Below are 25,598 nucleotides of genomic sequence, written 5' to 3' on the forward strand. Positions count from 1 at the left end.
ACTGAAGAGGTAATGCAAATGAAAAGCCAAGGGGAGTTTTAGAAGGGTCCAAACAGTCGTACCACGTTAAAGCTTCCCAACAGTAACAACGTTAGTTAGCACACATGGCACTAGGTAAGCGGTACACAGTTCCTTCGCTGAGTTAGGGACAGAGACGGACCATGGCAGAGCCGTGACAATTAAAGTTAAATTAATATAAAAACTGCAACATAATTAAAGAAATTATACAAGAAATTAAAAATTTAAAGATATAAAGAAACTTAAGTAACCAAAGACTACAACAAAACACCACATTAAGACATGTTAACAGCTTTCTGCATCTAAAATTGTCTTAAAATACTGTAATTACTAGACAAGACAGAGGTTATTGACTACACACATACCAGCACCAAGCTCTAGTCTGCAAGTCAGTACCTTATTTTTCTTGATGAATGGCCATAACTTGCCCTTGGATTTGCCACCAAACTTCGGCTCAGACTTCCCATCCCCTCTGGAGTTGGAAAGGCTGGATTCGGAGATTGTCCGCTTCATTGGCTGTGTGAAGTCCTCAAAGTCAATATCTCCCGGAGGCTCGAACCCCGATTTAAAAGCTTCTATAACCATCTGGGAATCCTGAAATGGGACAGAACAAGTACAAGCATAAACATCTCTGATGAGGGCTGTCATCAAGTTGGCATAGGAAAACACTACAAGGACAACAAAGTCTGCCTGCGCAGAACCAATCTTAACAAGGACCAGTCTCGCTCCTGGGAACGAACACCCTTCCAGGGTCGAGGATCCACACAAGTCTCTCCACCTTCTGCGCCAAGATCAGGGCACTTTTCTTGGGCCTGTTTTCGCCATCATGCTATGCTTCAAAAAGAACACCTAGGCACAGCACAGGATCCTACCAAAACAAGGCTCTCCCCCGTGTGAAGTATAATACTCCCGGATACTGAAGTGATAAATACAGTTAAGAACACAACCACCATGCCACACAGAACAAAAGCTTCCAACCTATGTCAGTCAGGATCTGTTACAACTGGGAACATAAAGGCTGCAATCTCAGTTTCGTAACAGGTCTCTAAATAAGCAATCAGTCTGTGGAATTAAAGCAGGGAACTTTCGTCTCAAACAGTCCATTATTCTGTTATGAAACTCCAGCCCATTCTGCAAATCCATCTCTCAGACCAGTCATTACAGAAAATACCAACGGATAAGAAGCAGAGGACTATGGGCTACTTAGGGAAATAAAAACGACGTAACTATCATTGAAGCAGAGGTCATTGTAGTTAACTCGGGATGATGCTGAGGAAGAGTAAACTCGGGTCTCCTCACTCCAGCCTTCCACTGAGCTGCACAACCCTGAGTCTGCCCACAGCCCAGCAATGCTTTACTCCCCTCGCTTTGTTTCCAAGACAAAAATCAAAATCCTGACACAAACACCTTTTAAAGGTGTTTTCATGTCGACCGGTGCAGGTGACTAAGAGCCTGTTGTTACTAACTTCACTGACTAGAAAAGCAACGGTACTTCAGCAACTCAGCGGGCAGCTGAAGTGACTCACAACAAACATCTACGGCCCCGCATTGCCACCATGCAGCTGTCAGCAAAGGAGTGGAAAATCCCAGTAAATACTCCTCTACAAAGGAGTTCCAGTGATCACACTGCCATAAGTTGCCGAGCTGGTGCTTGTGAACTCAGCCACAGCAAGTGGCAGGAGTTTATCCTGGGAGCTTTACCCAACAGCCGAGCGGTCCAGGGTGACGCAGGCAGTGGCTGGGGGCTCCCCGCGCTGCCCTTAAAGCCACATTACCTTTCGGCACTGCCAGAAGTGCTAGGTGCTGGTCAGCCAGACACTGGATGTGGGCTTTGTCCAACAGGATTGCAATAAATCAGAGCAAGAACAATATCGAGCATTTTTTCCTAGTCAGGTCTACAAACACAATGAATTCTACCTAAGCTTAAATTGAGACCTCAGCTTGAAAAATGCATTTCAATCTAATGGACTCGGGGAAAAAATTGTAACAACATAGCTCTCATCTACCTGACAGCTTGGGAAGGGAGCTTTTTATGTTCTGCTGTTCAACCAGTTTTATTCTAAGATCATTAGAGAAACTGTGTCACAGCATACAAATAACTTACTAGTCTCTAGATAAGAGCATCACCAGCCTCAGCAGATAAAAAAAGATGAATTTGTGGCCTTGAAGGCATTTCACAGATTCTGCTTATGTCCGTAGGTAAAATGCTACTCATGGGAAATCTAGTGGGATATAAACATATCCAGAGGCCAGGCTCAACCGAGCAGCTCACAGATACAGGGAAAGCTTTGCAAAAGTCTTAGTGGGATTGGGAAGAAAATTAAGGTTGAAGGTCCTCAACCTATGAGATGCGCTGTGCAATTCCTACACAGGTTTTATAGTGAGGTGGAACACCACTGTCCATTATGTCATCCCAGTCTGACATTAAAACTCACTGAGATCTAAACATTTGAAGAGATTTTTAATAAGATTCATGAAAGCAAGATGAAGGAGGGAGAGAAGTCACTACTAACATACACAAGGTTACGTTAAACACTATATACGTGTTTTATCCTATGCACGGAGCTTTTCATTTCTTCCTCTTAACTCTACAGTGTTCCTTCCATTTAGTCAAAAATCCTTCCAGTACACTGGAGCTAAAAATAATAGGCACGCTCCGTATATCACAGAGATAGTGTCATAACAGGAACTCCAGAGTCCATAACAAATTAAATTTATCTGCTGCTAGAGCCTTCGGAAGCAAGCTCGATGCAGGTTCACCCAGCAGCCGCTACAGCTTGCCCTTGCAGCACGACCTCCGTGTTGTCCGAGTTGTCAGGGGATGTGAACAAGCAGCGTATTTACAGCTGCATTAGAAACACAGGGTTAACCGGTATTCCCAGCTAAATCCAGCCAGTTTCTATTGCTGTTAGGGGGGACTCTATACACTTCAGAGAGGGCACAGAGCAATCCTATTTACACAGCTGCAAATTTCATAACTCAGCCTGGAGGATTGACCATTTTGCAAGTGGGCATGAGGCAGAACTTTGTAATATTTAAGCTGCAGAGAATACAGAAAGTATTAAATCTGTCCCATATGTCATTCCGGTTCTTAACACTATCCAATGAAATAGGGACCCTGGAAGAAAAGCAGTCTTCCAGAATCCTGCCAGCATCCACAGAGGGAGGGAACACAGAGCTGGCCATGGAAAGGAAGCCTGTTAACAGCTGGCACTTCCACAGTTTCAAAGTCACTGTGGAAAGAGATCCTTCCTTACTATTGTACTACACAGTTCTGATGGCGGAAATCATCGTGGTTCACAGACACCACAGGACCAGTGTTTAAGAAACCTACCCAAAGCTGAAAACAGATTACCAGAAAGCTCCAAGGTACCTCACAAAGTGCAAAGTTCTGCTGCTTTTGGTTTTCCTTTTTAAACAGCAATGCCTTACCATCACCTTGCAGTAATCTACCAAGAGCTGAAACTGCTGCAGAGCTGGCAGCAATTACGCCCTTCAGCCAGAGCTGACACACAAGGTAAATGACAAGAATTGGTGTTTACTCTAGTTGTTGTGGGTTGGGTTTGGTTGTTTTATTTTGTTTGTGGTTTTCTTGTTTGGTTAGTTTTTTTCCCTTTTTTCCCCCCTCTCCCCTTTCTTTCTGACCAACACATCTTTGGTCCTAGCTGTGGTTCCGTAACACCCTGGTTTCTGAGCTGAAGTTACTGCACAAAGAGCAGAGCTTTCCTTTAACCTCTCTCCTTCAGGAACTCTGTGTGGGTAGAAGAAATGAAAATAAAGCCAAAGGATACCGAGAGCTAAAGAAGAACTCACATGCATCACTGCCTTTTGTCAGTGCCTGACCTTCTACATTTCAAGTTTGGCAAGACTGCACTTTTGTTTATGATTACCAGATCCTGGAGATCTCCTCCCAGCTGGGAAACACATGTCTCTGTGGGCCCAGAGTTTCACACAAAGCTTTTCCTGCTCAGCAGGCTCTTGGTTTTGCTCACCATTGTACTAGCTATATTACCACCAGCTGTCCTTGCTTTCAACTTGCCTGCAGCCTGACCTCATCTGCAAAGCTGACTACAGCAGAGATCTACCTGACTACATCTAGTTCTAGTTTCAATCTTGAAAGAGATGAATACAGGAAACAACCTTCAATTTGAATCTTTCAAGGAAAAGGAGAAACTCTCCTGAGTATAGCCTCCCAGAGAGGATAGATCCCAAACCTGCTGCTAAGGGGTGAGATGGGAAAGGCCTGCTGAAACACCCTGCATTAGTGGCAAAAGCAGTACATTATGGGGAAACAGAGACAATACAGCTTTTAAATTGCTGCTGTCTGCACCTATGGCCATCCTTATGAAGTGGCACGACCCACATGCTACAGAAGGGCAGGAACAAGCTGTTATCAGAACACTGTTATCAGAATCAAGAAACTTAGAGATTACTCTTCCAGACATTAAAAAAACCCAAATCCTCAATGATATTTAAGCAAAAAGAGCCCTTTATGGACCTAACTATTTTCCCAACAGAACACACTAAACCCTCTGTAATTGTTCAGATATAACAAATTTGGTTAAATACATCCTTGTCAGCACGATGTTGCAGGAGCTCCCGTGGTTATCCATGCTCAAAGCCGCCGTTTCCAACGCCATACTTGTGCAGATGAGCCATCAGCCTGACTTACCCGTGTGCAAGAGACTAATGAATGCAGAATTCGTGGAGATTCAAACACCTAGCTTAAGCCTTGTGTGTGTTTTGCTAAGACAGCACTCGAAGCCTGAAGCAGAGTGTAGGCTTAGATATGAACCTGCCTGATGTGATTTCACTGTGCAGCACCAAAAGCTGTACCTCAGGAAGGCTGCGTTGTTCTAACGTGGGAATCTGTGCCCCAACTCCCCTTTCTCCCACCCTGAAAGAGTAATTTTCAGATTCCCTGGTTTCCTATCGCTGCTCTCTGTAAGAACAATAGCAAAAAGCATTGGATTAATTCCCAAACTTCAGCCTCGGGGTTACACTGCCAATTGATGCCCATCTCCAGGCGTCGGGCTCAGGAAAGATCCCAGTGAAAGGCGCGTTCCAAATTCAAACAGCAAGACACACGCTGTTTGTATCTGGAGCACTAACGTGATCCACGAGAAGGGCTCAAAGACCAAGCAGAGACTTCGTTTACCAACACAGCAGATGATTCTGAAAACAAAATAGAAAACACATTTGCCCCTGTGCTAACTGTGCAGCAGGAAGCTCAGCCAAACTCTTTAGTGGCCTTTTTATCAGGAAGGCTCTTCTTGCTCCTACAATGATGTTCAGGAATCACTTACAGACTGCTAGCAAGCCTCAGATCTGCACGGAAAGATTTTACAGTAGTCATTTTGCCAGTGATGTTTGCAATAACTGATGTAGCCAATACTTTACACACTTCCACTATTATAAAGCTCATGGGAATGAAGACAATTCCTGCAACATTCAGCTTTCTGACTATCAGACACGGAACCTTTCTGAGTAAGAACTGGTGATTAAGTATCTGGAATTGTGCCCAACATCCTCCTTATTCTGCGCAGAAACCTGGTTTTCAGTTACACTGTTTCAAAAAGTAATTATCCAAGTAAAAGCAGAGACTATTCCTAGAAGGGGAGAAAGACAAGAAAGAAAAAAGCGTGGCAGTAGAGGCGTCTCTGGGTGTTCAGCAGAGTTGGGAAACAACCTGAGCACACCCTGCCTCAGACAAAGCAGCTTGGGACAAGAAGCTATTCTGCACTTTAATTCTGCAGCTATAAAGCTCCTGTGCTGCTGCCTGCACCCAGGACTTCAGCCTCCACGTACGAAGGGACCAGCACTAAAGATGACAATCAACACTCCACACAATGCAACACTTACATTCTTGTGATCGATGGATTCCGCAGCCTTCGTGATTTCATCCAGACACTTCCCAATGATAGGGATCACTTGGCGGTCGACCTCGGCGAAAGTTTTCATGGATTCTCCTATCCTCACGATTCTTCTTTCCTCCATCTCTTGTATTTTCTAAAACATTACATTTCAATTCAGATCAAATACCAAGATTATCTTCACAGTCTCAACCAATTTCCTCCCCAGCACACATCATCTGCTTTAAAATTTATGCTTTAAATATATTTTTAAGAACAAGCGAGGACGCTGTTCTCATGAAGGCACCAAGTGACATCATTCCCTGAAACATCACAATGCCATTCTAAAAGGAATCTCTCCTACTGTTACTGGGCATTTTTCAATTAACGTTTTATATTAAAAATATCATTTGTCAAAATCCCAGCCTTAGACTTTCGTAAGGATAGCTCCAAAGCCTTTTAAGGAATTTCTGCAACAATAAATTCTTTTATTTTCTGTCCATGTTCTGAAACATCGTATTTTCATCCCGCTGCAGAATCTAAACAAACAAAAACCTTGATGTCTCCCCTTCTCCTCTCCCCTAGAAGGTAATTTCTGGTTTCCAGGCAGTCCTATACATCATATGTTGCTCACACCAGGCCTTTTCAGCATATGATCCATGTTGCCCTGTGGATTCAGTGCCATCACCTCCAGCATCTATTCCATGGGCTCCTCGTTTACAAGAGAAGGAAACTGGATGTGGCGTAACGCTATGACGACAGACTATAACAGGATACAGAAGGGCATGAACAGCCCGTTTCAGCTCAGACTGCAGGAAGCTTAGGGAGCTTTGTCGACTGAAATACCTCAGTTGCCTTGACTGATCCACAAGCAACAAATTCTGTACAAAACAACTTAGGGCAACTTCTAAAAGAAAGCACGAGAGCTTACTGGTGTACTGGTAGTGGAAAGGATACATCTGCAGTACTTAAGCATGCTCACCTAGGAATCACAGCATTTACCAGATCTAGCATTAAATACATTGCAAATATTTCTATCTGATGCTCGGGATAATTTATCTCAAGACATTGGTCTGAAATACCATGAAGCAAAAAGGAGTTGTCCACGTAGCTAAGAAGTTGCAGCTATGGATCAGACAATGCACATTTTCTATGCCAGTATCAGCTAATGTGTCATCAGATGACAAGCATGGGACATCTTCTCCCTTAAAGAGGTTGTATTTTCCACTCCTTGATGCTTATGACCCATTACAACGGGACAGTCATTTAGAACTTCTGTTCTACTACATTCATCTCTCTTCGTTCAGTCAAGCACGAGCTCAGATCTTCACTCAGTATAAATCTGATAGATTTTTTGTTCTCTCTCTACAGCCTTTCTTTAGGCACCCTAAAACATAATCAGCAAGCTGGCTTAAACCCCCTGACATTCACTGCTGCAGGATTACTGCGGTTCAGATTTTAACATCTGTGAAGTCTGAGCTGAAGACAGGTTATAAAGGGCTGTGAGGCTTTACAGATGCAATGATGCCCAGCTGGCTCCTGCCCCAACAATGCAAATTAATGCTCTCATTCCCCAGCTGCACGGGCACAAGAGTTGAACAGAGCAAGACTGTGAGGATTCCAAAGACTATCGTAATCTGTCATGACAACACAGTGTCACCTTCCTCATCTATTACTGAACACTTGATATCTAGTCTAAGACAAAGCAATAACTTGTCCTACCAAGCTCTCCATCTCTTCTGTAGCAAGTTTTATACACAGTCTGCTAACAGCAACAAAAATCACCAAAAATGAAAAGACTGGCTCACAGAGGTGAGGCAATACGTAATACACCACCCCCCCGGTTATTGTCACAAGTTCATGAGCTCCTGCAGATCCGTGGCTGAGACCCTCACCTGGAAGATGTTCGGTATGTGCGTGTAGTAATGGTCATGCTGCTCGCTGTTGAACTTCTGTAGAGTGGAAGAATATTCCGCTTTGCTGTCTTCTGCCATCTGATGTCGCAGCTGGGCCTGCTGTCTTGCCTAGAGAAATGCCAAAAGAAATTTGTAATTCCTGCTCCACGGAAAGAAGTTGCATTGTGTTACTCCTCACCTTCCTACCCGTACCGGTAGGCAGCACAGGGACGTTAGCACACGGGGTTTGAACACTTCAGCTCTGGCTTACTCCTGTTTTGTGAAACAGTTCATCCACATCAAGCCTGCAGCGTGCACGCTGCTGATGTTCTGGTATTACCACGTGCTATTTCCATGAACCATTTCGCCTTCCATGAGTGACCTCTGCTCATACTGCCCGTACAGCAACGAATCAAGTTTGCCCTCTGCCAGCCCACTGAACAGGCAGGCACGTTGTCGGTACGCCTGTGGGCGCTCCCCTTGCTCCACCGTACGCTCTGTTGGATGGCGCTGGCTTCTTGCTATGGGCTAGTAGTGTTTTTTAGGGAAAAGGAAAGGACAAAAAAACCCCAAAGCCAACATAATCATGACAAAATATCTTCACTCGTGCTCCCGCCGTGCTCTCTGCCAAGTCCTTTCTCTACACCTCCTTGAACAGCACTGGCATGATGTGCATGAGGAAAGGGGAGCCTGAGCAGCAGCTGAGACACGACTCCCTTCTATTTTTACCCAGAGACGATTTGCTTTGTGACCCAGCACAGCAGAGCACTGGGTGATTAACCTCACTTCTTCACCTAGAACAATTTGTCCCCGAGTGACCCTTTCGTATTTTCTGATGCCTGCCCTTCCAATTCTGCTTCCCAAGGCCTTCTGTTCTCTGTTTCACTGCCCAGTATCACTCCCTTACCGTCTACTCCATCTGTTTTTTAGTTGCCCTTGCCTTCCTTGCTGTCGCCCTCATAGAGCAGCTCTTCCTTCTCCTTCCTCCCCACCCAGGCCCCGACACCCACATGCCTCTGCTCCCTGTCCCGCATTCACTCAGCTGAAGCTCCCCACTGCTCCCCCAGCCCCAGGCAGCCCCACTTCCACCCGCGGGCCGAACACTTGCTCCAGCGAGAGCTTCGCCATCGATCAGAGTGAGATTTGGCTTCGTAAATCTCAACAATCCCGAGTCTGCGCTCATTTTTCCAGCGCCCGCGGAGCCTCCTCACCCTCGGCTGCCAACCCAGCCTTGAGCAGTGCTGCGAGTGTCCAGAAAGGATCACATTCCACTCGCTTCTTCCACTTCAGAATAGCAGGAGAAAGACTGCTTTAACAATTATTTAAAGTACTTTGGGGTGTTTCAGGGAAAACACAACAAATAATTTTAGCATCTTTTCAGCGGGTTCCCATTAAAAACAGTTCAGAACAGGGTTATTCTTTGAACTGTTCCAAGCAGACAATAGTTTCCTGACAATAAATCCATGACATACCAAATCATGGAACATTTTCGCAATTGTAACTGGAAGGTAACAAATTCTGCCAGAAGGTTTCAAATCTCAATTTGCAAAGAAACAGGCTTCCCTCCCCCCGTTTGTCCAGCTTGCACATCTCACCTAATAATTTATTTCACCTCAATTCAGCTATTTCTTTTGCAAGCGCAGGCGGTTGTAGGAATTTCCTAGATCCCCTTCACATTCTTTCTACAGAAATAATTCAAGCACAACGAGAAGATGCTGGGTGCTGAGAGCACAATGGGAGACGAAACTGCAGCAGTGAATGGAATAAACTGCAACTATAACCAACCAAATAAATCCAATAAGGACAGATTTCCAACTGTGCTTGTTCCCCAGGAGTTTGAACTGTCCACTAACCCCTGTAAAGGATGCCTATGTAACTTAGAAAATCTGCCTGATGCAATGAAATTCCATGAAGCCCTACCAATCATTTTTCTGCTCTTATTAGACTTTATCATCCACACACTCATATATGGCTACATTAAATATGAGCGGAAAACAATATAGCCTTGCGCCACACACACGCTGACCAGCAAAACAAGGTCAGCCAGGGGAAGGGGGACAGCTGTAGGAGTAACGCACGCTTGGCTCCCAACCCCTTCCTCAAGGCCCAGCTGCTACAGAGCGACACCCAGTTGTGAGGCCCATTCTCTTCACCTACCCAAGAGCAGCCCATTGTCCGAGCTGACTCCGACAGCCCCAGTCCCACACACCCAGCTGTCGCCTTTATTTATTTATTGCTAACACTGCAACTCAGGAATTTGTCCCTTGACTCTATTGTGGAAGCAGAAAAACAAGAAACCCATTATTACCCCTTCCCAGGCAGATCCAGCAAGCGTTAAGGCATCGCAGTTCGTTTTCATCAGCGAGCTCGTTGGTCAGACACGAGCAAAGCAATGCTGCGCTAAATGTATACAGGAGTAGATGCTCAGTTTCCGAAACTATCTCAACTGGCCCCAAATCAGAGGAGGCAGCAGATGAGTAAGTAAAATTGGGTACATTCCAAAACCAAGAATTTTTGTATGAGCGCCCCAGTGATGTTTTGTTTCTCCTGGCCATTTAATGCATTTGGCAAGCCTCAAAGAGTTTAAATATTTTTCCAGTGAGGTATTTGAATCTTAAAGTAAGAATATAAAAAGGAGAAGAATTTTTTTTATTACTCCATTTGAAGTCACTTACTCTACCATCATCACTTCTGGTATGACCAGAGTTGCATTTTACAGCTAGGCCCCCGCACTCTGCTGAAGCGCAGAACGATAAAAGTGAGACGATGAAGTTTCTCATTCAGAGTAACTGATGCAGTGGCCTGAGCTGCACAGACTCACAGGAGCTATTTCAGCAGTAATTTATGGTTGAGCTTCACAGAAGATGAATTTCTGCCTTCTTTACTGCTCACTCGTGCATGCAAACAGCTTCAGAGAAGGTTTTTTTTGAGGGTTTCTTAGAGTTAAAATATTTGCTTTGAATAGTATTTTCAGAAGGAAAGGCTTTGCAGTAGTTGGTCCCTGGAAAACCAGACCATGACTTCAGACATAAGAGGATGATGCTGGGATGCAGCTTTCAGCCAACGTACTCTCTCCTTTAACTGGGCAGGGATGACTGAGCAAGAGCTCACGTTTCCAGTGCCGCATGTGAAACCACGATCCAGATCTACCGACTGCCAGATCGCTCAGTCGTAAGAGATGTCAAGGTACCCGTAACACAACAAAAAATTCCCTCTTGCAGGGAAAGAACGAACAAGGACACCTTTCGGCACCATGAACAAGCAGAAAAGGGTTATGTGACAGGCAGACAAGCAGTTTGCTTTCAAATGTGTGCTTCTGCACACGTTTTTGTAAAGGATGCACACATTCTGCACACACACACACCCCTCCCCAAACATGCCTTCGCCCATCGTTTTGTCCCCGGATAAACATACGCTGCGTGTACACGTATGGCCTCCTCCCCAAAGCCTGTTTTTGTCAAGGCAGTTCTCAGAACTCAAACGGCAGCACCAAAACCCAAAGGTCACCTATGCCAATGCACATCTCCTCCAGAAATGCGCTCCCAGGAATGAGCGACAGCCCAGAACCTGCAGCACCATCAACCTTGCCACGAGCGCAGCGGTAACCCTCGGGTTTCCACTGCCACGGCAATCACGCACGCAGTCACAGAGGGGTGTTTTCTACGGCTTCCTGTGACAGACTAAGCAAAAGCAGCGTACCTCTGATATACCAAGCTAGTTAAAAGCACCCTAGCAGCAGGGACAGCTTATGACCTCTTCTCTCACAGACCCGACGCAGAATTGCCATGAAACAATCAAAACCTGTCTTTTCTCCTGCCTTTGGACAGCCTTGCTAGGTGATGGGGGAGAACGCAGGGCAGTAGCTAACTGCAGGGCAGTAGTAACTTTCAAAGTGCTGATTTTTAAAAACCTGTTGAACTGCGGCCATCTTCAGCACTACTAAATAAATAAATATTTTTTTTTTAAAAAAATCAGGCCTCATCAGCACTCACCTTAGTTGAAAAACAACACTCAACTCAATGGCCAGACGAGCTGGCAACACACATTATGGCTTCTCTCTCTCCTACAAGGTAGCAGGTAAAAAACAAACATTATTCTCTCAAGATTATTTTTAACCACATTTCCTGCGGATTTTCTACCTAATCAGCGAGTTGCAAAAACCAGCCTTTTGAAGAGCATCAAAAGTTAGTTCCAGATTTTTAAATGAGTCCACGAGCAATCCAGCAACAGCAGGTTTGAGCTGAGTGATGGATACTGGGGGGCACACTGATGCCCTGAAACCTTTCCCAACTGAAGTACTTCAAGTAATTCTTTCCCCTTCAAAATAATGCAGCAGAAGAAAGTTAACCCTGCAAACTTTTTACTGTGAAGCAACCTGTGTTAGGGAGACTATTTAGTCTGAACCTCCGCATCACCTGCTTGAAAAGTCCTGCACTATGATGCAGTTGAAGTAACCCCTGCGTGTCAGAGTGAGACAGAGCAACGCGACAGGGGAAGTTACCCCTAGTCCTTGCGAACGTGCAGCAGTAGCAAAGCTCCACATACTAGTCTGAAATCAATCCTAGTACTTTATGCCTTTGACTAGCAGCCTGAAAATGCAAATTTAACAGAGAAAGGGGGTATGGTCATGTGTAGGATGGGCACTGTCAATCCTCAAGGTGTGAGAAAGTGTTAGTAAGCTGCGAGGCATTACATGCTACCCCTTAGAGAATCCAAAAAATAAGTCCTTGTATAGTGTTACTTGCACACATCTTCTCCCCCCAAAACCCAGTTCAATATGAAAGGCGACTGGTGATTAACTGTAGGGGAAATTTTTTCCAAAAACAAGCACACTTTCTGCCATTTCAGTGTCCAATACAGAGAAGAATGAAGGATATTTTGCTGAGAACAATTTTCTAAGACGCATTCCAGAAACAGCAAGAGGGTCAATAGACACACTGTCTTCTGGGTTTACACAGACAAAAAACGCAGCTCCTCAAGGCTGTTATGGTGGGAGTGATATGAATAACTGAAAAGGGCAGAAAAAAGCTTTGGCTGCTGTTCAGCTGATCCACACGAAGTGGAACAGTTCAACTTCTCAGCAGTCACTCTTGTCCAGAATGGCAGTTTCCAGTCAAAACTTTGGTGTAGTTTTCTTTCTTCTTTCTTTTTTCCCATTCCTCCTCTCCCCCCGCCCCCCCTCTTTTTTTTTAAACCCAGACAGCATGTGAGATGCATCACTGCCAGGCCACTGCCTGCCAAAATAGATCCGTCTTTGGTAAACTCAGCGTCAGGCTAAACTGCAAACACACCGGGGGGGAAGGGGGTGGGAAAAATCATCTCTGCCCCCCTCAACTACCCTGTCCCTTCAAAATAACGATAAAGGCAGACTCAAACACTTCACCAGTCTCAAGAATGCTGTCAACTGCTCACAGATTTTTCAGCTGCAGGCTCTGCTCCTCCACACGCAGCCAGCCTCGCACAGCCGCCCTGCCGCGAGCGGGCACCTCTCGGTAGCAGCAGCGCTGGTAGAATCGTGAACAGCAGTGGGAATTCTGCCATGGACTTCAAAACAGGGCCAGGATTCCAGGCTTTGATTTACATAGCTTCCAAATCAAGCTCCATTGTTTACTATTCTACAAAAAGCAGTTTGGTCTCTCTGAACAGGCAGGCAGTAAAAGGTTTTGAAAACTGCTTTCCTGGAAGCAGGATGGGAGTACAAAATAACAAACAGGAGAAAAACAAAGAGAAAAACCCCTACTTTTAACAATAGAAGAGGTAGAGGGGAAAAACCCAAACATCTAGGCATCTGTGGACCCCTGAAATCCTGTGGCTGAATATAATATACAAACGAGCAAACCGCTGACAGGGCACGGAAAAAATCTTCATCACCAGATCTTGGGAATTGTTATCTGGTGCAGTTGCATTCCACGTAATTCTGCCAGACTCCAGAAGTGCTCACTGACAAGAGATACATATATATGGTGCATACATCACTGAAGCTCCAACGAGAAAGACGGACCAAACTAACGGAGCTGGGACAGTAACACAGTAAGCAACCTGCACGGGGCTCTGGCACAGCTCTCGAATAGCTCTGGTCACACCTGCACTACTGAAAAAACAATGAAAAAATCTCATATTGCAACAAGGACTCACCTAACTGTCAGTCCTATACTGGTAGGACCCATCCTGCTGCATGACTCAAGGCACTGTTGGCTCGGGGATTAATGGAGTCTGACAGCTAGAGGTTACCTGAAATTTTACTGAGGTGAAAGAGCCCAAGACTTGGGCTGCTGGGCTTCAGACTTCAGTTCTGCTGCAGACTCCCTTCCACAAACACGAGTGCTGTATTTCCCAGTTATAAAACAAGGGCATTGCCTTTTCTTTTCTATCATGTCCAATCAGTTGCCTCAATTTGGTCTGAAAAGCATTCAGGGCAGCCTCAAAGTGAGAGGACCATTACATAAGATTGGGAACGGCAGCGAGCGCCGTGACGCGCTCCACAGAAGCACCTCTCGGCACGCTGCTCCAAGGCCCCAGAAAGAACTGTGTCTGGAATCCCAAGAGTTTGCCTTCCTCGATGCCATCCTCATGTCGCGGATGATAAATACCCAAACTCTCTGGATGACCAAACTGCAAATCCCTGCTAACATCCGGAAGCTCACCACACGGCTCAGAAAAGCCCAGTTCCACAAGGATACCTCAAAAATTGTCTACGAAAGAATGTGGTGTTCACAGGGGGTGGAAGGGTAAGGGGGCTGGAGAGAGGAGGCAACAAGAAAAGATGTACTTGGAGCAGTGGCCAACGATGTTTAAACAATTCCTGGAGATCTGTGTAGTTGGACTAACTTAAGCAACTCAGTTCTGGAGTGTATAAATATAACTATTGAATATAAATAATGGAAATTATTTCAGGGTTGTGTAATAGATTGCTTAGCTCATAGTTTGAATACTGGGCACAGGTCTAGCCATCGCTCTCCAAGAAAGAATGTACAAACACAGCCAGTGCAGGATGGATAGTCAGGGTCGAGGAAAGTTACCCCTCTGAATTCGCCAGCCTCCAACCCCAGCTTTATGGGCACAGCACGTTCGTTTAACTGAACAACTTACAAACAAGAGGCTGAATTCTGAGGTGTCTGCTTTCTTTTCCCTTGGTTTGTAAACAGATGAAGATGTCTGCTGTAATATTTTGACAGAATGACTATAAACAAACTTTCCAACAGTAAAGCATAAACTAATTGCTTGGCATTAGCCAAGAACACTGCTTGTATTACACTTCTGATTCAAACTGCGGCTGATCCTTAACTCCAAAGTTGCTCCTAAGCCTTGCCTTCTCACCCCCTTCCCCTCCCTGCCTGCTCCTTCAGCAATCTCCTCCCTACAGAGCCGCACTGTTCCCAAACTCAGCCAGGCGCTACGCAGAGCATCACTGCAGCGCTGCTAAGGGGAAAGGAGTGTTCAGGTGGATTTCCTCACCTACCACTAAAACTGACTGCTGCTTCTGTTCACTGACCTCCCAACACCAAACACAGCATACGCACGGGATACATACGGAGATTTATTAAGTCTTCCAGCCACTCCTGCTACAGTCATTAACTCTTTATGGACTAGGAATCAGAACTCCTGTTAGTCACGGTTCCAAAAGGGAAACAGCTGCTATACACAGTGTCACAGATGGCAGGTTGTAAACAAGGCTTACTCTTCCAGAAATGCAAATGACTGTCCTGAGGGACTCCCTACGTTCACACACTACATCATCCATGAGGAAGGAAGCAGTCCGGGAAGGAGATTGAGGCCTGCATAACCCAGAGAATTAACGTCATCGTGGATCTAAAGCCACAGATCACGTTACCAAGAGAAGACCGCACTTGAGTTGATGAGAAATGTGACTCACGTCACAAGCGAAGACACAGAGGGGTTTAGCCAGCTCCATCTGCGGAGCAAAAGCCAAGCAGCCGCATAACCCAAGTATGCCAAGCTCACCACCAGGCAGAGAACGTGGGAAAACCGCACGCAACATCTAACTCTCAAATAAGAAATGGAGAGGAAACGGAGAGGCCAGGCCCTGCTGCACCGCGTTCAGGGCCGAGCCTGACGCTCCTTGCCTGCGGATTTCACCACGACACTGCTGCTGCACTTCCATAAATCCACAGCAGAGCACAGGAAAAGCAAAGGCGGTGGAAATACTCACTGCAGTAAGCATTCACCCTATCAATGGCACAAACAGTGCCGAGCGTGTGCACCTTCTAACATCACCTTTGCATGGCATTACATTTTCCAGAACACTGAGAAGGTCGTTCTGTGAGCAGCTACCTCGACGTGGGTGGAAGGAGGGCATACAAGCAGCCCCACTGCCACAGGGCAGATGACTCAGATCTCCTGAAAAATTAGGCCCATTAAGGAGTTCTGGTCTGCAGAAGGCAGGCACCCACGGTCTCGGGTTATGCTGCAGAGTTCGCTGCTGCCAGTCCTAATTGACTAAAACCTCAGTGACGCAGGAGGCAACAGCACAGCGCTGAGCTGACGCTCCTCCACGGTCTGTCCGTGGGGTTTCGGCGATGCACGCTGCATCCAGTCCCGCCGTGACTTGACTGCTGTTCGACAAAGCATGCTGCAAACGCTGTATGCGGGATAGCGCCAAACCACGGATCAGGGATTTCTCCAGGGCCCAAGTGAAAACAGCCCAGCGCTCCCTTCCTTGTAAGGCTGCGTAAATTCTTAATGAAGAGATTCGTGCCCCGCAGCGCAGCAGCCTAGGGGCTGGAAAAGCAGTTTATCACTTGACAGCACAACTGCGCTCACACAGGCAGGAACATCAGCTTATTCCAAGAATCTTTCCAAGTAGTAGTATTTCTACATCTCCGTTCAGTAAGAGTTTGCCAGGGATTCAGCTCGTGACTACCCAAGTGGATGTCTGGACGTGTCTTCTGTGGGCGAGGAGGGCAACACAGGCTTGACACTGCACTGAAACTGGCAGTGAGCACCCAGGGAACGTGGCAGAAGAGCACAGAAAATGAAACTTGAAGCGTGAAATGTCAGTATCGCTCTGTAGTTATATTTACAGATGAGAAAATTAATGTCACGGTGATATTGTATTAAGAAGCTTTATGCCTTTATGCAAATCTTAAGCTGTTCTGGAACTCCAAAAAGCTTGGATATGGCAGACATAACCTGATCTGAAAGTTGCAGAGCACTGGGGAAAGCTCTTCGAGATTTCAATAAACTTGAAATTACTTCTGTCTCCCTCAGTTTCTCCACTTCAAAAACAAAATAAAACCAAACATCTAAAACTCAAGAGCTGGCACAGGAACAGAACCATCAGCTTTTTAATTTCTTTTGGTTTTAGATATGACAGAGGATATGACACAGAAAAAAAATGAAGGAATAGAACGATAATCCTGTAATAATAATAATAATTTTGGAGTAATTTTGATCCCAAACTGACGGCTAACTCGCAACAAGCTCCAGCAGCTCTAAGGACGTAAGAAAGCAAAGTGAGTAGAAAAACCCCACTGTCCCAGAAGAGATGTCTGGCTGTCACAGGATACAAATACAGTCTTAATACAAGCTTGTCCGTTATGGATGCAGGCTGAAGACTTACTGAAGATGAGTCAAACACCCACAGCAGCACAAAACACCACACCCCACACCCCCCCCATCTCAGCGGTGTCAGAAGCTTCTTGCCCTGTGAGAGTTAAGGTCAAATTTGCACTTCACGCATTTCTAAATTTACTGTTACTAAACTGCTTTCTAAATCTACTACACATTTACATTTATCTCAGAACCACTCAAGGCAAAACCCTCCTAACCTGACAGGCACAGAGATCAGGACAAGACAACGAGCCCCGACGCCAGGGCAGTGCTGGGAGCTCACACACAGCTCATGTTTTACTGCTCAAAGCTGCTGTAGGGTTTCTGGGGTTGTTTAGCAAAAATTATTATCCAGGACACCAACATACAACTGTGCTACTCCTCCGCAAAGGGACGGATCCTGCCTGACACCGAGTACCTCAAACGCTGTCAAATCAAGAGGCAAAGTATTCACCCCTCCCACGGCTGGCCTCAGCCACTTCCTCTTGAAAATGTGTTTCTGAGAAGCCAGTTTTGAATATAAAACTTTAGAAAAGCCAGCTGATGGGTTTTTTTTATCGTGAGCAGGCTGCAAAGGCACCTCTGGGTACCACACTACCCCATAAAGATGTCAGCTTTTTAGGGATTGCAGCTCCAAAGAGAAGGAACAAACAATGGAGCGCTTCCTTATATGTACACGGCTCTGCTGCGACAGACACCATTTCCCCAAATGGTCAAAAACCTGCCCCAGCTCCGCTGTGGTTTTTGAGAGAGAGCAGCTTTAAAGCACACGGCTCGCTGTGATCCAAATGAAGCAACAGCTTACAGGGATGCCTACGGTGCTTCCCAGCATCCCCACCAGCGTGCCGCACCACGGCTGTCATTCATAAGGATGTTTTCACAGGATGGCTTTCTGCGACGCAGTCAACTTCCTAGCCCAACTTTGCTAAACTGACCTGGCAAACCTTTGTGCCCAACCATGCTTTGTGCTGAAGACCCTGCTCTCTCAGAGACCAACTACCAGCCTGGCCAGCTGCAAAGACGATCGAGCCCATCCTGGCCACACAAGTGGCCCAGAAGGCACGTGCCCTCTGCATACCGAACCTCAGCTGGTCCTACAGAAGGAGCTGGGACCTAGGTACAAGATGCCCGTACTGCACATCCAGCCCTGCCTCCAGGCACACACCTGAGGCTCTTCACAACACAGTCCTGAAGAAACAAGGAGGAAAGTCTTAATTTGCTTCTCCGACACGATTCGGGTTAATTAATCCTAGCAAACTGCAACACCAAGAGCTAACCCTTCAGAAAGGCCACGTGAAGTGCTGGTAGTTCTGTCACAATTTTCCGTTGCAGTTGTCAAGGGCTACAAGGACTGAAAGATGAAGATGCAAGCATTTCAGAGCCTCACACAGCTTAGCATTAGGTGCATTAGGGAATTGCAGCTATATAGTCTTTTGTTTGCATGTGTCCTTGTGATCACTGCAGAATTTTAATTCCATTACTCTATAATGCATGATGCAAAAAATAGCTCTAGTGTCTGCTCATATTTGCAGGTACAAGCTACAGTAGCCAAGGTGTCAATCTCAAGCTGAAGAAATGAGGGCAACTGATCCCACTGCTTGAAGAGCACCTTGTTCTGCCAAAGCATTGGCTCTGAGCACTGCCAGATTGTCTGCTTTCCTGGCCAGACAGATTTTTGAGAGCTTTTGGGAGTTGGAGTGCAGCAGCCAAGCCATAAGGGGCAAGAGAAATCCAACGGCTGCAATAGGAGGAGGAGGTAAGTCATCGTGTCGCTTCACTAGAAGCTGAGCAGTCTCTGCAACCCCCCGGAGCGCGTCGGCGAGAGCTGCCCCAGCAGCAGCGCTTGGTTAAACAATATCCCATTTTGCACTGGGGAGTTACGCAAGAGCGGTCCCAGTCACACGGGCAGAGGGAAGCAGAGAAAGGGCATTATTCACAGCCTGACATGGATGAACCCAGTTCAACACATGCACTTGGAAAACACTGTTCTCTCTGTTCAGTAATATTATTTCACATTCCACTCGTTTTGATAACCTTTTCCTTCTCCATCTACCCCACTGACTGACTGGAGAGTTGACTAATGCCTTCTCCCGCGATTAGCCAACACACACAACTGCAAAATCCCACCCCTTGCCCCAGATACCACTGGGGCAGGGACTGCTTCCCTTCCTAACCCTATCAGATTGATGTACCACCAATATGCAGCCTTTCACTCTGACCACAAAAGCCCAGCCTTAAAAAGGGATGTAGAAGACAGGCCCTCTATTTCAAACAGTCAGTCATGTCCCCATATCCCTTTGACATGACCTCAGCTTTGGAAAAAAAAATCTAGGGCAAGTCCTAATTTTATCTATGAAAAAAATGTATTCTAAAATCACTTTATACCTCTAAATCAGAGATGATCCTCCTCTGTCAGAAAAACCCACATGTGGTGTTACATCTTGAACAATCCTGTACACGCATTCATCTGTAAAGTGCCCTGGCAAATCCAGAAGGCAACAAAGGATCAAATCTGCATGGTGAATTTACAACTAACAGCCAAGCAAATTGCACAATTACAGGGGTGTTTTTTCCTTTGATATGCAATAGCACTTTGGGGAAATCTTCTCACTTTGTGGGTTTTAGGTTTTGTTTTTTTTAATTTACTGTCCTCGTTTCTAACAGCATCCGTGATGCTATCTGCTACGTAGCCTCCATGATGCTCAGCACACTAGAAACACCTTAAGATCCTGCAGATGTAAATAAAATCTGCATCTGACAGCTTCCCAGGATTGAAGCACCTGAGCACAGAATGAAGCAGACCTCTGGAGGAGCAAAAGCTACAGCTTACAAGGGCTGTCCTGGACTAGAAAAGATTCCTCACCCATAACTCAGTTTCCTTTCCTGTCTCTGCAACAAAATGCTTGGTATATTTTAAGCTTCAGCTTTTCCCCTCCCCCTTGCTTAAAAAAGACTTTTCAAATGTCCTGGCTATCTTCTACCTATATGATTCAATCACAGGGAAGACAAAACTGCCCTTACACATTGTGTTTCTGATCTACATTTCTGCATCTTCTGAGCAGATGTGTAACACCAAGAAGAGAAGCAATTTAAACGTGCTTTCTCCCTCTCCAATGCTTCCTTAAGTTACAGGTACATCATGGGAGCTGGACATGTAAAGCATCCTTCTGCACATCCAAAGTTGCCTCAAAGTAAAGAAAGAAAGTATTTCAAGACAGATATGCTGAAATGTTTAAAATTCACCATCAGGTCAACAGCTTGACTGAATGGGGATCACCATATAAAAGCCACAAATGACTGCAACCAGATACCAACTGAGAAATAAAAATAAAAGCTATGTGCCATCTGTGACAAACATGAATTCCAGGATCCTGCATAACAAGAAAAGCTGTCCTGCTGTAAATCTCACACCACGAACAACAACCCTGGCAACACTTACCAGTGACATCGGGACATTGTCAAGTGTTGCTCTGAAGGCAGGATGCTGGGCTCTACCTGGACCAGAGTGACCAACGACGTGTGGTAACTGCACAGGGAGCCCTCAGCTGTCCCAGCATCTGGGGTGTTACTTAAAACTGTGCATTAGCTCAGGTAGAGCCATGTCAGCTATGTTTAACTCGGATATCACCTTACTGAAGAAAATTGACGGCGTCTGTTTAGAGCTTTTATGCAAATATAGGTCTCTGTAGAGATCTCCCTGTTTTTAATTAACCTACAGACTGACTTAAGTGAGACATTAAGCCTCAGAGGGTTTATCCTGCCAGCCGGACTGAGGAACGAAAATCTCCCTGGTTTTAATTAACCTACAGACTACTGACTTAAGTGAGACATTAAGCCTCAGAGGGTTTATCCTGCCAGCCGGACTGAGGAACGAAACCTATCCCACCCATGTTTACAAACAGTCTCCCCACCCTCCGACTTACCTTTTCAACATCTGCTTTTGTAACGTTGATGTCAGCATCCATCTTCTCAAAGTACTGCTGTGCTCGATCAGCTTCTTTGCAATCACGTTCAAACCGCCTTTTACTCTGAGAAGGAAAGACAGATGCCTTCATTATGGGAAAGGCACATGATCAAAATCTACCTAAAAATCAATACCTGCCCCTAAATTGATCTGCTGTGACAACCATCAGATTTTAGGACTCACTTGTTTACGCTGGAGTAAATTTCCATATTAAAGAACAACAAAAAGATACCAGAAACACATTTTTTGCTCTGTTCTTCAGATGTCTTTATTCTACCAACATCACTAGTATTTCAGTATTTTTCCCTGTTAGCATCTCTTCTGCTCTTGCAGCCTGCATCACTCCCTCCCAACACTTAACTGCCTCATTTTGTAGTGCACAAGGCGGTTCTACGGTTCATACATTTCCAAGTAGGTTACTGCTGTCCTCTCACTTTATCCTCTGCGCCACTTACAGTCCCACTTCTCACTCATCACAGGAACGACAATTTCAGTGTATTTGCTTTTGAGAAACAGCACCTTACTCAAGAGATGGTCCCATTCTGTTTACTCACACGGTATGAAGCTACTCAGCGTACAGGGGAATACCTGACGGGGACCCTCGGGGACTCTGCGTTTCACAGCCGCGCTGCACGCACTTCTCAAGTCCTATCACGTGAAATGCCTCTCATGATACACGCACATCCCACAGAAAGCTAAATCCACTATTAAACCAGCCTTTTTCATGCCTACTAGTGTATTTAAGACAGCAGAGTTTTACAATTCCCATTTCTACAGCTTTTATCCATACACCCTTCTTTTTCCAAATACAATGGAGTGGAACCATCTCCATGAAAACAGTATAAAATCCACTTAAACGTCGCATCTGAGAAAGTTTCCACTTACTGCTTCAAGTTGTTTCCAGCAAGTTTCAATATGTTGTTGTGCCTTTCTGCCATCATGGAAGTGCTGTTTAGAAAAAAAGGAAAGAGAAAACGTTTTGAACAACAAAAGAACAGTCAGTCAGTTATGCTCAAGGAGTTCCAGAACAACTCAGATTATTCTGACAGCTGTCTTCTGCCAGGCTGGTAAAACGAGCAGGTGTATGATGACGGTCCGACGTCTCAGCGGGCTGCAGATGTATATTTGCATCAATTATAGTGGTTAGTTAGACTAAGGCTAATTAATCCCTTCAGCAATTCTACCTTGTATTGTTCACTGTATCTCATAATTACTGGTTTCCCGTACCACGAGATCTGAAGCACTTCTAGCTGAAGAGCATTTCTTTGGTTACTGACTGAACGCTAGCTCCAAATTAAAAATTCTCTCTACATGGAATTTACCAAGATGCCTTTGATTGGCACATTCTAACAACGGATGTTTGCCCTGATTTTTATTCAGACTCGACATAAAACCCTCTTCGTCCTAGTCCCCGGCTGCGCCTGCGAGGACAGCTGTTCGTCCTCTTGAGAGGGATTCGATTCCTCGGGTCCCTCCAGAAAACCTCCTCTCCCACACACTGGGCGTGCGTGTGTACACACACTAAGGTGTTATGGAAGTTTTAAAGAGGAAATGTCAGCTATAAACTAAGGGACAAGGAACTCCTCCTGCCACACGCCTTTTGGAGCAAGACCCCTAATTGCAGTTGGTTTCAATAACTGTTCTGAGCCCTTTTACAATGTTCTTGATCAGAGGATCTAAAATGCTTTAGATATGACCCCCTTTATCTTCCATCTGCCTCATTTTTTCCTCAGGATAAGCAATTCGTTCAAGATCATTGCGTAAATCAACGACCCAGCTCTGAATCGGAACGGTAACGCAGCCCCCAGCTGATCGCTAGAACAGGTTACTGCCCTCAAACCAGCTTGTAAATTAATACAACGAATGACAAACAGGAAGAGAAGTGCCTCTCTGCTGTATTATTTACTGGCAATTACTCAAATGCCTTCATGCAGCAAACCTGAAAAATAAAGGTCTGACATTGCCAGACAAGTCCAGCACCACTCCCACAGAATCCACACACTCTCCGGCCGGCGCACCATCAGACATCAGCCCCATCCTAAGCGACACGCTATCAGTCTGTTACAGCAGAAAAGCTCCAATTTCAAAACAGCAGCCTGCCAAAAACCGCCAAAGTTAGAAAAACGTGCCTGCAAGCACTTTATAATTGGCAGCTACTTGGTTTCCTGTACCTTCCATGACAACAACTGGTATTTTCCTCTCTCAGATGCAGGTTTCTGGAGCAAACGTGCTAGTGATGTTCCCTAGCTGCCTTCCTGGCTCCACCAGATGCACAAAACTGCAATTTTCAGTCACGCCATGTCCAGTAGACTCATATTGCCTTAAAAATTATGACAACCTTCAGTGTCTGTGAGAACAGAACACTGTGCCACCCTGAGTGCCCTGGATACTATCACCTGCTGTTCCCAACACCGGCTGTAAAGGAGGGATGCTCACCTATAGGGGCTGTAGGTGAGCATCCATAGGGGGCACTCCATCGCTTTAGCTTGCTGGGTGGTGTTTAAGGAGGGATGCTCACCTACAGCCGGACACAGGGACACTCCACAGCTTTAGCTTGCTGGATGGTGTTTTATCTCAGCACAAAAACTCTCAGAGCAGGGAATAAGAGCAAAGTGATGCTCTTCATCCTGGGTGTGTGCGTGTTCAGCTCGCGCTCCATCCCGGATGGAGAGCATGCAAGGGAGTGCAGCTGACAGCCCGGCACTTGCCAGAGACACCTTCTGCCACGGACCCTGAAGGTACTTGTGCCGTTCAGAGCCCTGCCAGGCTTCTCCCAAAACTCAGCCACCACATTAGGGCATTAAAAACCCCCAGATATAACTGCAGAACTGCTGGGGTGGTGGGGAAAGGTTTCGTGTCAATTTGGGTCCGTTCTGTATATCTCCATTTCCTTCCAACTCTGCATGTGGCAGACTCTGCATCTTCCTTGCCAGGGGGCTTTGAAACGCTCCTCATTTCAGGCTTCCTTTGTAATTAGAGTTTAGGAAAACAGTCCCAAGGAGCAACAAAAACAATCCCAAGGAACAGCTGTAACTTAACACTACATTTTTCAACATTTTGCTAATGGGCATGGAATTCATGAAAGTCTTTTAACAGCGAAGCTGCAAGTGAGATTACTTGGCTGTCTTCGTATGGCATTCCTTGCCTCCACCAGCCTCTGCTCTCCCACTTGCTGGAGTGTGGGAAGGGACCTGGTTTGAGAAGAGCAGGCCTGCAGGAAACCTAACCAGTCAGGGAGCCGTAAACCTTGGGAAAACAACACACCTCAGGTAATGGGACAGAACACAACTCTAAGTAGGGGCTGAAGGATGAACCTGGAATCAGAAGATCAGAATCACATGACTACCCTCAGCTCGTCATTTTGAACCACTTAGTAGTTAATCAGTAATGTAATTCTGATTTTGCACAAGTCATCCCCATTATTTCCAAGTTTGCCTTCTCCATAAACTCAACCCGTACGTACACACGAGCCAAGCAGTTAAGCCTGAGCAGCATGGCTGGGTCTTGTTCCGGTCTGGCTACGTTTTGGTGTGGAGTCTTTTTTTGTTGGTTAGTTTTTTTGGATAAGCTCTTTTCCAGAATTGGAGCACTGAGATGTAATATGGGCATTATTAAATAGTGAAACCAAGGAACCAGTGTTGAGTGACAGTCTGATAGATACAGGTGCATTACATTTTGGAGGTTTCAGTGCAATTTTGCCTTTTTTAGTTCAACCATTTTCTAAATATAATTATAACCCCCAATTCTTCTTGTATTATTACCTCTCATAACAAGGATCTGTATGGAAAACTACACGTGAAAACGGATGGAGTATATATTGAGAGCATTTCTGCTTTTGCCCTCAAAGGATGATTTCTGCCTTCCAAATTTTTTTTTTTTTAAATATAAAGCAGCTAAGTGGGACCTTCCAACTACCTACATTTCTTCACTGACCAGATTTTATGGGTAAGAAAATGGAGACAGAAGAGTGAAGTGACCTGCTCAAAGTCATACAGGAAGTCACCCGTTTCCTCAAACCCTGTACTATCTTCAACTTCTGCAAATTCATTTCCTTTAGAGTCTTTTTAAATAGCCAATGTATTTTAGCCTTTTTTTCCACATCCCACCCCACCCCACCCCCCCCCAAAAAAATTTCGCAAAAATAACCTTAGGATCAGCTCTTCTGGATAAGGTTTCAAGATACAAGATCTAATTTAAAGACTTTTTAAAAAAAATCAAATTAAATAATTGGTTGCTCTACACGTAATGATTCTGCCATGGGAACATGACAAATCATAGGTAAAACACCATCCTTCGTCA

General features: G+C 45.4%; 1 protein-coding gene across 1 annotated transcript in view; it reads right to left on the reverse strand.

The window, feature by feature from the left end:
* Nucleotides 1-25,598, reverse strand: part of FNBP1 (formin binding protein 1) — a gene marked incomplete at both ends in the record, with an annotated part of 61,760 nt that overhangs the window by 18,990 nt on the left and 17,172 nt on the right. Inside the window, 5 exons of the mRNA XM_010157516.1 lie at nt 415-612; nt 5,881-6,027; nt 7,766-7,894; nt 21,259-21,363; nt 22,185-22,247. Coding sequence (XP_010155818.1) covers nt 415-612; nt 5,881-6,027; nt 7,766-7,894; nt 21,259-21,363; nt 22,185-22,247 — 642 coding nt within the window. The remainder of the gene's footprint in view (nt 1-414; nt 613-5,880; nt 6,028-7,765; nt 7,895-21,258; nt 21,364-22,184; nt 22,248-25,598) is intronic.

This window comes from Eurypyga helias, unplaced genomic scaffold (assembly GCF_000690775.1).
Source record: "Eurypyga helias isolate BGI_N326 unplaced genomic scaffold, ASM69077v1 scaffold11178, whole genome shotgun sequence".
Taxonomy (NCBI): Eukaryota; Metazoa; Chordata; class Aves; order Eurypygiformes; family Eurypygidae; genus Eurypyga; species Eurypyga helias.